The sequence below is a fragment of the Bactrocera neohumeralis genome, chromosome 5 (genome assembly GCF_024586455.1).
Source record: "Bactrocera neohumeralis isolate Rockhampton chromosome 5, APGP_CSIRO_Bneo_wtdbg2-racon-allhic-juicebox.fasta_v2, whole genome shotgun sequence".
Classification (NCBI taxonomy): Eukaryota; Metazoa; Arthropoda; class Insecta; order Diptera; family Tephritidae; genus Bactrocera; species Bactrocera neohumeralis.
Window position 1 is genome coordinate 24,488,373 of NC_065922.1, and position 12,261 is coordinate 24,500,633.

General features: G+C 37.1%; 1 protein-coding gene across 3 annotated transcripts in view; it reads right to left on the bottom strand.

Annotated features, from left to right (window-relative positions):
- Nucleotides 1–3,917: 3,917 nt before the first annotated feature.
- LOC126758729 (low-density lipoprotein receptor-related protein 2) overlaps nucleotides 3,918–12,261 on the bottom strand; it is a 466,647-nt gene continuing 458,303 nt past the window's right edge. For 2 of the 3 annotated variants that reach the window (XM_050473093.1, XM_050473094.1), the window contains exons 9-15: nucleotides 12,015–12,226; nucleotides 11,539–11,945; nucleotides 9,963–11,464; nucleotides 9,580–9,892; nucleotides 7,316–9,502; nucleotides 6,993–7,261; nucleotides 3,918–6,220 (exon numbers count right to left, since the gene is read on the bottom strand). In XM_050473093.1, the coding sequence (XP_050329050.1) occupies nucleotides 6,018–6,220; nucleotides 6,993–7,261; nucleotides 7,316–9,502; nucleotides 9,580–9,892; nucleotides 9,963–11,464; nucleotides 11,539–11,945; nucleotides 12,015–12,226 (5,093 nt within the window). In that variant the 3' untranslated portion in view covers nucleotides 3,918–6,017. The remainder of the gene's footprint in view (nucleotides 6,221–6,992; nucleotides 7,262–7,315; nucleotides 9,503–9,579; nucleotides 9,893–9,962; nucleotides 11,465–11,538; nucleotides 11,946–12,014; nucleotides 12,227–12,261) is intronic. The other variant, XM_050473095.1, reaches the window with a different exon arrangement.

The following is a 12,261-nucleotide window of genomic DNA, read 5'->3' on the forward strand; positions in this document are numbered from 1 at the left end:
TATCATGATAACAATTATTGCCTGTGGGCAACAATAAGTTTATTTATACAAAGTATTTTCAACCTTGCAAGCCAACTATCGTATAGTTTCCGTGCTAGGTCTTTCAATGTTTTGGAGTTTCAGTAGGCTTAACTTGCTGGGTAGTATGTGTCTGCTTCCGGAAATGTCAAAAAGTGAGGACATTAGTTCATATCTGCTATGTAAAAATAGGCAGCACTTACGGAGACATACATACATATGTATTTGGGTATACTAGAAATTAGTTCTATGTATTTCAAACTGTTCCACAGCAAGAAAAGGCTGTGTTTAGACACGTAAGCTTTTGTTTTGGCAGCTCGAAATTTGAAGAAGGATTAAAAACAATGAAAGATTATTAAATTTTTTACAAAATCTATAAAACCTGATACTTTTTTAAGTACTTAGAAGCGAGATTTGAATTTTTCTGATTGATAATAAGAAAAAATAGCATAGAAGGAACTTGCCCTTACAATTAGGGGGTTACATGGCTTTATGGGTTTAAAAAAATCAAGTTTTTTGTCTTATTAAATTCTACAACATCTCTAGAATATTGTCCTAATTTTCAAGTTGATCCGAGTAATAGTTTCGGAGATACAGTCTTGAGAACTTGTGCGCTCGAAGCTAGCTAGGCTAAGAGCGACGTCTTTTTCGCGTTTTTCTCAAAACTATTCAACGGATCTTCATCAAATTTTATACATTTCCGTATAGATACAATTCTTAAGGACTTGGACCAATGATTTTTTTGATTGATTTTGCAAATGTCGCGCAATTTCCATCCAAAATTAATTTTTTTTGTAAAATGTCTGCAAAAATCCAATTTTAAGTCTTTTTCTTTTGTCCAAGTTCTATGTTTAGGTGTTTTTTCACTTTAAATTATCCTGTAAGGCGTTACCTTTTTTCCGAGAGGTCACCGGAAATGGCGTCGCAGTCGCTGAGTTTAAAACATTTTTTTGTTTTTAATTTCAGAATTTCTTGGCTAATAGTGTATTTTTGTAATAATAAAAAATTTTAATAAAATATTTCATTTTTCATAAGTGAAAAAAATTGTTCAAAAAAGTCCGTTTTTTACTCGAGGAAACTCATTTAACCCCTTAAGAGCTCATACTTGGAGAGCTTTTCTTAGAGGTGTCTAATAATATATTTACCAGAGTCACAAGCGAAAAATTATGAGCTTCTCTTTTGACTAAATCTAATATAATTTATAATCTTAATAATTTAGCATATTATAATATTTAACAAATTTATTATCTTTGTATATATATATATATTTCAGTAAATGTTTCACAAATGAAGTAATAGGATAAAAATGGTCGCAGCGAGCAGGTCGAGTTGCAAACGCTAACAGAGAAACATGTGATAATAAGAAACACCACTTTTCCTGTACGAATACTGTCTAAAGAGAATGAAGACTTGGACTTAAAAGTCGCTTTATATCTGTATGACAATTAAAAAACGAAAATAAATTGTAGTAACGCTAATTAAAAAAATCTCTGCTAAAATTGTAATATTAATATTATATATATAATATTATATTATGCTTTAATTTTTATTAATAAACATATATTTTTATTTATAACTCATCAAAAATTTATTTTTTTATCATAAATGAAGCGATATACATGCATTGATTTAAATACATTCACCATGTGGCCTGAAAATGACGCCTAAATGCAGAAAACATCTTTTCATTGTGCATATTTTTAGGCGCAGCGGAAGTCAAAACAGTTTGGTGAAACTTTGCCGCCAACAGTTGCGGAGCTTCCACGCTACTTCTGTGGCGACCAAACTGTGCGCACACACGCGGTTGCTTGCTGCATATATGCAGTTTATGGGTGCCTGGTGGAATTGGGGAAAAAGTGAATTTGGCTCGCCGCGCTTTCGCAGCCTCCGCTGCTGGCGTCGCTGCTGCTACAGTGCAAATGCACTGCGTTTGGGTAAATTGAGCTAATTTTGGCTAAAATTGATGGAATTTGATGAAATAAAAAATGGAAATAAATAGAAAAATAATATTTCATCATTTTTTTAATAGATTAGTGTGGGAAAAATTGTTAAATAATTAAATTAAAGTGGTTTCATTATGAAGTGTGGATAGTTAAGTTTGAAAATTCATATTTTTGGCTAAAATTGTTGGATTTTGATAAAATAAAATTATGAGATGAATAGTTAAATAAAATTTAATTATTTTGAAGCAAATAAATGATAAAAAAATTATTAAATAATTAATTTATAGCAGTTTTATTTGGAGAATTCGAACATTGAGTAAGAAAATTTGAATTTTTGGGTAAAATTGTAGAATTATGAAGAAATAAAAAATGTAAATAAATATTAAAAGAAAATTTAATTACCTTTTTAAAAAATAAATGTGGGAAAAATGCTAAATAATTAATTTATTGGAAAATTAAGTTTGGAAAATGTTTTTTAACTAAAAAATAAGTGAAAATAATTATTTAAAAAATATTTTAAAATTTTTTAATAAATAAATATCAAAAAATAATAAAAATACAATTAATACTAATAATAATTTTCTCAATTTTATTGCTGAAATTTTGCCAATTAAGCTAGAGAGTTACTTACAGTTTACACTTTTGTTTTAAAATAAATAAACAATTTTTTTTCAAATATTTTTTTTTATTATTTCAACAAATTATCCTTTTTTATTTAATATTTATTTTCTCTTTACTAGTATTAAATTATGCTAACATTCTTAAATGAAAGGAAGCACAGATTTGTAATACAATCGCCATTGATTTCATTTTCACTTTTTAACGCATTTTATGTATTTTTTCCTTTTTTGTTTCGTATTAAACTATAGAAAAGCTAAGCTTTTTTTTTTAAAGAACAGAAAACTTGTTTTTTATTGCAAATGAGGAAAAGTTGTATGCTTTAGTAACTGTTATTTCGCTATGTGTGTATTGTTTAGGAATTTTTATATAAAACTGTAAAGTTCACTGCTGGATAGACATGACAAAAAACAAGTTTGAATTTACAAAAAAAAATGTATTTTACAAAGTTTAAAAAAACTTTTTGTTAGTTAATTTTATAAAAAAATTATTGTTTTTATACTTGTTTGGCTTATTTTACTGCTTTTAAAAGGACGTTTTTAAATTTTGTTTGTTGGAATGTTGTGTTGAGTTGAAAAATTATAATTTTTAAAATCACATTTAATTTATACTATTTTTTTCTTTGTTTCAAAATTTTGTAATATTATTTAGCAATTTTTAAATTTAAACTTTCGGAATGTTGTGTTGGAAATTGAAAAATTTTAAACATTTTAAGGAATTTTTTCAAATTTCTTTTGCTTGTAAAAAATTTTGAAAAATAGAATTGAATAGAAAAGTAAGTTAATTTGTTCTCAAAATTGTTTTGCTTGTAAATGATTTTGAAAAATATTTTGCAGTTTTTGAATTTCAATTTTTGGAATGTTACATTGAGTTGAAAAATTAATATTTTTTAAATATTAAGAAATGAAAAAAGGAATTTTTAGTTTTTTTCTAATATTTTTTGGTTGTAAATAAATTTTGAAAAATAATTTAGCAGTTTTTAAATCTAAATTTTTAGAATGTTGCATTGAGTTGGAAAACTATTATTTTTTAAAAACTGAGGAATCGAAAATTATTATTGTTTTATGTTAGTTTTTTTCTATTTTTCTGCTTTTAAAAAATTTTGAAAAATAATTTAGGAGTTTTAAAGTTGGAAAGTTATTTTTATACAGTAATGATACTTTTTTTCTTATGTTTTTTGGTTTTTAAAAAATTTTGAAAAATAATATTTTAATATTTGAAAACTAGTATAGCAGCTATTTCGAAAATCAGTTTTAAAAATTAGTGTTTTGACATTTGCATTACAGTTAAATTTCACACAGCGTTATATTCCCGTTACATGCGCACTTCCTGCTTACATTTACTTTAAGCTTTTTTTTAACTTTTTTTTCGCTCTTCTCTTATCTATGCCAACTTGTTTTTCATCGTGTGAATAATATGTAAATAATAATAATAGTAATAATAATAAAAAAGTATATAACGTACATACATATACATAAAAATATATTTATCAATATTAATAATAGTTAATTAATAAGGTTGCATGTTTTTTCCGCTCTACTGCGCTGTTGCTCTTTTTTATATAAAACATTTTTTAGTAACAACATAGTAAAATGTGTGTGGTGTTGCCGGGTTTTCGCTGCTTGCAGTTGAGTTTTTAGTTAAATTCTTTTATGTTTTTAATTATTTACTCATTTGCCCTAATCTAAAACATTTTAAAATATGTATGTATATAAAAAGTTTTTTCTCTTTTCTTTAATTTTTTTTATAGATTGCTTTGCTTATTTTCGCGTTTCATTTGTTACTTTTACATTTTCACTATTTTTGTTGCTATTTTTCGCTTTATTTTACTTAATTTTTAATATTTATTTATTTTACTTTTTGTTTTTGCTTTTGCTTCACCTGCCTAATATAGAAAAATATATATGGAAATATACTTTAAACACTCTCATTGCACATTTATATATATACTACTACGCGCATATACATTTATGCAAATTTTTTAAAAATTAAATTAATTATTTTGTTTTTTTAATTTTTGTTTTCATTTGCATTACACTTTAGCTAGTATTATGTTGTTGTTTCGTTTTTTTTATTTTATTTTAGATACAAATTAGCTTTTTTCATTTTTCATTTACTTTTGAAATGTATTTTTCGTAGTATATATTTGTTTTTGTTTTTGTTTTTGTAGTAATATTGTCATTTAGCAATCAGAAAAATATATACTCGTTTAAATGTAGTTGTATATATATATTTTTTTTTATATATAAGTATATTTGTATAAGATATCCTCAACACTAAGCAAAATGTGATGTGTTGTTGTTGTTTGAATTCACTTTTCAGTGTAGTAAAAGAACTGTGTGTTTAAGATACATATATATATAAATTTATGTACATATGTATCAGAAAATGTTTACTTTGGAATATATTGTGTCTGTGTGTGTGTGGCTATGTGTTCAAAAACGAAAAACATTGTGGCCTAACAAGTGTACTAAACAAGTTTTAAGTTTTTCTCACGCAAATACATACATACACATACATACATATGTACTTAAACACATGTATATGGTATTTGCCCTGCATTTTTACATATACATACATCTTTTGTTTTGCTTTTCTTGTTGATGTTTTTTTTTTGTTTTTGTTGTTTTTTATAATTTAACTTAATATTTAATAATTGCATCAGTAGTAATCGCTCGTCACTTGTTCTACTTTCTCCACTGCGTACATACATCGCTTTCATAAAGCTTTCACAAAGCTTTCGCCAGCAGCTTTAGCTGTTTATAGTGCATACACACATACATACATACAGATAAATTTGTATTATATGGCGCAATTCGCACGAAAAAGGATATGTTTAGCTAACGGTGTTTCACATTTTTCATTTTTTTCCAATTATTTTCTTCAATTTGTCCACCACACGAACGCGTGTCACGTTGTAAATTCTTAAAAAGCAGTTTTTGTTGTTGTTGTATGGTTGTGTTTTGTAAGCAAGCGGCGTTTAAAAAATTTCGAAAAAATTCGCTTCGTCTTTCGCTAGTTACAAATATGTATATAATATGCATGCTTCTTCTTCTTTGTGTTTCACTTTCATGTTTTCGGCTAATAGCTAAATTTACAGTTACATACATATAATTGCTATGATTTCTTTACAATTTACAAGCGCAGTTGGCGTGCGTTTTGAGTTTGCTTCTAAAGCGTTGTGTAGATTTCGGCGTGTTGTTGTTTTCTTTTGCATTTCGCTCGCGTTTTTGTTTTTGTTGTTGTTTGTATACAGTAATTTGAATATGTACTTGTTACATTTGTTTTGTGATTGTTGTTGTTGTTTCTACATATGTAGTGTTGGTGTTTTTGTTGTTGTTGGTGGTGCTGGTGATATTGTTGTTGTTTTTCTAGCTGTTGCTGTTGTTTTAGTTGTTGTTGTTGTTGTTGTTTCATTTCGTTCTATATAATTTTATATCAGCATTCAGACTTATCCTCTTCAACAAGATATTGCGTATCCTTGCCGGTGTCCGCCGACGGATCCAGCTCTCTGGTACGCAACTGTAATTGCGGTGATGATTTGTGTGTTATGCTGCTGGGCGCTAATATGGCCGAGACGGGTTCGGTGAATGGACCAACCGTTTTGGTTTTGGAGGGATCATGTGGCACTTCGTAAATACCTGAAAAAATAAAAATAGAAATAAGAAATTGTGGGTCCATAATTTTATCTGGGATCTTCTCAAGAAAGTCGTCAGTTATTGAGTTTTAAGGAACAATTCTTAGTAGGGACACTATCCTATAAAAGTGGCGACAAGGTCTGCGTCCACACTCTGAAGCGTATTCTGGTCTGTTGTAGTATAGTCAAATAGGAAATGGGTCAGAGCTCTCTTTTTCTCTCTCAAGCGAAAAAAACAAGAGCTCTAAAAGCTGATAATGCCAACAAACAGGACTATCTAAAAAACCCTCCAAGAAGCATAGACGATAAAGATTTTAATTTATTATGAGAGTCAGCGAAACTCTTAAAAAAATCCTCAACAAAAATTTAGTTATCGGCAATTTTTTTCGTCCTATTAATCGATGTTTCTTTCCATTTTGACAGAGTTTCCCTAAACAACTAAATAATTTGATACGTATAAGCTCTACTTCTTCTTTAACTAGCGTCTATTGGGTTTAGGTCTCACGTAAGAATATCTTCAAGGCGCTCATGCTACACGCTTGCCTTCTCCAGTCTTATACCGCAGATGCGGTCTACCTCTTTGTCGTTTCCAACCACTCTCGCAGCGAAAACCTTTTCCGCTGGAGACCCATCAGCCACTTTCATACAACTAACTAACTCATAATCTCAAATCAATCCAAATATTTGACACCAAAAAATGTTAAACATATGCATGTCCGAATTATATTATATGCCATACACCCCTTTCCCTGTGATATAAAATATTTGCCATTTACCTGTTCCATTACTCAGGCTCGGATCTGTGTTTGTGCCGGACTGCACGGCATCGTACATCGGATTCGAGAAGTCGCGCGTTTTGGCCGTATTCACAGTCTGTAGATTATAGCCCTCAATGGGAGCTACATCGTTGGACGGACCCGCCGAGGCGCCACCTGGAAAATCTGGAGCGTTGAATTCAACATTCGTGCCATGGCGGAAGGTGACACTTTGCGACGACGTTAATGTGGGCAAACGCGCCAATTTGCCACTGAAAGTGGAGAAGACTCTTTAATTTGTATAAAGCATATAGCAGAAGAAAACAAATAAACTCTATACTTACAATGGCTTCTTCCGTATGACGTACCACGCACCGCCCGCCGTCAGCAATACCAACAATATCACCATTATCGGCACCACAACAGCCGTTACATTTGCGCCGCCGTGGCCGAATGCGCCCGCCATGCTGCGATCGCAATGCTCACCCTTGAAGTCGGGCTGGCATTCGCAGTACAAATCACCGCGTTCATCTTCGCGGCATAGACCGCCATTCTGGCACGGGCAAATGCGCGGCGATGGACGCGGCCGCTCAGCTGCAGCGTCACAGATCACTTCGGCAGTGCTGCGATGCGAGGGCAATGGACCGGAGTTGTCTGGACAAGCGCAACGATGACCGCCAGGTACGAGCAAGCACAAATGTGAGCAACTTGAATCGTAACATGGATTGCGTAATGAGGTGTTGTAACGTTGCTCGTGGTAGACCTTAATGCCGGACGGATTGACGAGATTACGGTGAACGGTAACTTGTACGCCACGACCGAATTTGTCCTGACGTATCACTTCGCCGGAGTCACGTGTCACCCAATATATCGTGGATTCGAATACATCCAAAGAGATGGGATGACGTAGCTGATCGCCCTTCACTATTAACTTACGGTACGAGCCATCGGGGCGCATTGATTCGATAGTGTTTAATTTGGTGTCCACCCAGTAAATTGTGTGGTCTTGGGAGTAGTCGATAGTCAGACCAGTTGGATGACGTATGCGGTCGGTCATGAGCGGACGGCGTTTCGAGCCATCCATCCAAGAAACCTCAATCTTTGGCGCAGAACCAGCATCAGCCCAATAGATACGTCCCAATTGTGGATTCACCACAATGGAAGTTGGCACCTCAAGGCCGGCATTAACTATCGAACGTCTGTAGCGGCCATCTGTTTTAGCAACCATAACGCGTCCACGTGGTTTCGAGCCGGTGCGGTCCACCTCAGTCCAGTAAAGATTAGATGCCAGCCAGTCGACGGCAACAGCTGTTGGTTTGGAGCCACCCTTCATATTGAGATCTTGTGCGAAACCGATCTTTGCCTGTCCATCCAGAGCATTCACCATGTACGAACGTTTGATTGTCTTGTCGTAGCTGTCAGCCCAGAAGACGATCTGCTGTTGTGCGTCATAATCCAAAGCTTCAATACGTTTCTCCGCCGCAATCACATCAAATTCTTCACGTTTCTGCAGATCCAGGGCACGTATTTCTGGTCCGTTAGCAAATACCAACACAATATCTTCTTTCTCAGCACGACAAACACCGGATTGACTGTCAACCAAGCGGAAACCTTCGCGACATGAGCACGAGTAAGTGCCATTGAGATTCTGACATTTGTGAGAGCAGGTATGTTGTCGTGTGACACACTCATCCACGTCCAAGCAGCGCTTCTTATTTTCCGCCGATATTATATAGCCCGGATAGCAGGCGCAAATGTAGCCACCATCGGTCAGATTGTGGCAGTGGTGTTCGCAACCGCCTCGCGTCAACTCCGAGCATGTGTTCGTGTGGTGACAACCCAACTCATCGGAAGCATCACCACAATCATCCGAGTAATCACAAACTTGCGCGCGCTCCACACAATTCTTATTGGCACATTGGTATTGTGTATATAGGTCACATGGCTTCTGTTTGTTGGCGCACAGAGTCATATTATTTTCGTCCGAGCCATCACCACAATTATCGATGCCATCACAAATCTGATAACGCGCCACACAACGGTGATTAGCGCACTGGAAGCGACGCAGCGTGTCGCAGTTGAAATCGGTGCAAACCTTAACATCCTCATCAGAGCCATCACCGCAATCGTCAGTGCCATCGCAGAGATCCGAGGGTGAAACACAAAGATTGTTATTACACTGGAAGCGCGATTCGGGACAGTAACGGCCGCCGGGGAAGCGTGGTGGACAGTCAATTTCGTCAGACATATCGCGACAATCACGATCGCCATCGCAACGGAAGTACGAGGCAATACAGTGACCAGACATACACTGGAATGTGCCATTCTTGCATTTATAGCCCTCACAGTTCATCTCATCCGAGTTGTCGCCACAATCGTCCTCATGATCGCACTGCCAACGTGACGAGATACACTTGCCATTGGCGCAGTGGAATTCCGACTCGGAGCATTCGCGATATTTACCCTTGCAAATGGCGTCATTCTCATCACTACCATCACCGCAATCGTCCGAGAAGTCGCACATCCATTGTCTAGGGAGAAGAGGAAGAAATAAAAAAGAGAATATTAACAAATACGGTAAGTTCTAGTAACGGTGTTTTCGCCTTACTTTGGTATGCAGCGATTGTTGGCGCACTTGAAGTCGGTCTCGCTGGAGCATTTTGGACAGTTCTCTGGCAGCTCGTCGCTATTGTCGCGACAATCGTCTTTGCCGTCGCAGAAGAGCCATTTTGGTATGCAGCGATAGTTGGATTGACCAGGACAGCGTTGCCAGCCCGTGGTGCAGTTACGTTGACGGCACATATACGCCGGCTCATCGGAGTCATCACCGCAATCATTGTCAAAGTCACACATCCACAGTTTCGGTATGCAGCGGCCGTTCTTGCAACTGAACTCCGTTTCCGGATCGCAAGCGCGTTTGTCTGAGGGAAGATAAAATAATTTTATGAGCTTTTTTAATTCAGGGATAAATTTTATGCAGGTTAAACTTACGACACACAGCCGGATCCTCGTCGCTGCCATCCTTACAGTCAGCATCGCCATCACAACGCCAGCTGTCCAGTATGCAACGTCCGCTCGACTTACATTTGAAGTCCGATTCGGGGCAGGGTAGATCGCAGTTTTGTTCATCACTACCATCGCCACAATCGTCAGTGCCATCACAGATCGTCGCCGAGGGTGTGCAATTCGTATTCTTACACTGGAATGTGCCAGCGCGGCAGTGACGTGTCGGACAAGTTGTGGGCTCATCGGAACCATCCTTACAATCCTTTTCACCGTCACACTTCCAGAACCAGGGTATGCATTTCTCATCGTTGCCGCCACAGCGGTGCTGACCGGCGGTACAGTTGGCTATGCAAGTTTTACTGTCGCGTGCCAAATAGAATTGATTGGGACAGGCGCACTTGTAGCTCGGCGCGCCCTCCTCGATGTAGCCCTCAATATTAAAGTAGGTGGACTCTGGTGGTGGTGCAATCAGACATAGATGTGAGCAGCCGCCATTATCCTTGCCACAAGGATTTGTGTAAGGTAATTGACGCAGCGGATGATTGATATGTATGTCGTATGGACGGTGTGTCGTATTGCGTAGCACGGTGTAATTTTGACCAGTAAATTTATTGGCGCGCATGATGCCCTTCAAATTCCAATCGGTCCAGTAGAGATAGTCATCGAAAAGTGATAGCGCGAAAATGTGTGGCACCTTTACGCCCGATAACACGACATGACGATGGCGACCTTCCAAATCCGTGTAGGCAACGTAGTCCAAATGAGCGTCAGCCCAGTAAATACGATCAGTGAAGTAATCGAGCGTCAAAGCGTTTGGCCAAGCAATATCGTCGTCCCAGGTGAGTATGCGCGTAAAGTTCGAGCCATCCATGCCCATTTTAGCAATGTAAGCTTGCAAGTGCCACGATGTGAAATATAGATAACCAATACCGGGATGCACGACAAGCGCGCGTGGATCGATCACGCCACTGCGTAATGTCTTACGTTTTGTGCCATCCAATTCCGAGACGTCCAAATTCTTCGAATGTCTGTCCAGCCAATAGAGTTTACGTCCCACCCAATCGACAGCAATGCCCTCCAAGCCGTGCGAGTCGTGACGTATTATAGCTTCACGCTCGGGTTTTTCATCATCATCAAGCCCATACTTGGAACGGAAGATAGTTTTGGCGGTCACATCGCAGAAATACATATATTGCTCTTGTATATCAAAGTCCAAAGCAACGACATTCATCAAATCTTGATGCATGAGATTATACTGCTTGCCATCGAGCGACATATTGCGTACATAATATTTGTTGGTGAAGACCAGCCAAGGTGTTTCGGTGTCCTTACGTTTGCACGTATGCTCGTCCGTTTGACGTTCGTAGTAGCGTTCGTCGCATTTGCAGTAATAGCCGCCAGGTGTGTTCGAACAGTGTTGTGAGCAAGCACCAGGTAACTCCAGACATTCATCGATATCAGCGCAAGCCTTGCCGTCGGGCATGAGTCTGTAAAGTGGAGGAGAAAATTTCTTTATTGAGTAAACAATAATACTTTGTAAGTGTTTCCTAATAATACGCACTTGTAACCTTGGTTGCAGTCACAGTAGTAGCCAGTCAGCGTGTCCACACACTTGTGTCCGCACTGGTGTATCTCCACCTTCGCGCACTCGTCCACATTGCAATGCGCCGGCTCATCCGATTCATCGCTGCAGTCGGGCACTTTGTTACACACTAAATGATAGTCAATACATTGTCCATTCGTGCAGGTGAATTGACCGTTCGGACATGTTGTGTTCTCCTTCTTGCAGCCCACTTCATCAGAGTGATCGCCACAGTCGTCTTCGCCATCGCAACGATACTGATTGCGTATGCATTTAAAGTTCTGACATGTGAATTCTTGTTCGGAGCAACTCTTGTATTTGGAACTGCAGAATTTTCCCTCATCAGAGCCATCGCCGCAGTCATTGTCATGATCACAAGTCCAGCCCTAAGTTTGGTTTGGAAAATATAAAATTTTTAGCCGAAATCTATAAAGTTTGGGAGCTCTGAGACTAACCTTATTGATGCAACGGCCGTTATCGCAAGTGAACATGTCCTCGCCGCAAGGTTGTTGTGTCGCGCAGAAATGCAGTGTTGTATTTTCATCCGCGCCATCCACACAATCCGGATCGCCGTCACATATCCATTTCTTCGGTATGCATTGAGCACGTCCCCAGGCTTTATTCTCCAGACAAGTGAATTCTGTTTCTTCATCACATTTGCGGTCATCTAGATAAAAGAAAAAAGTAAATTTGAAAAGCTCT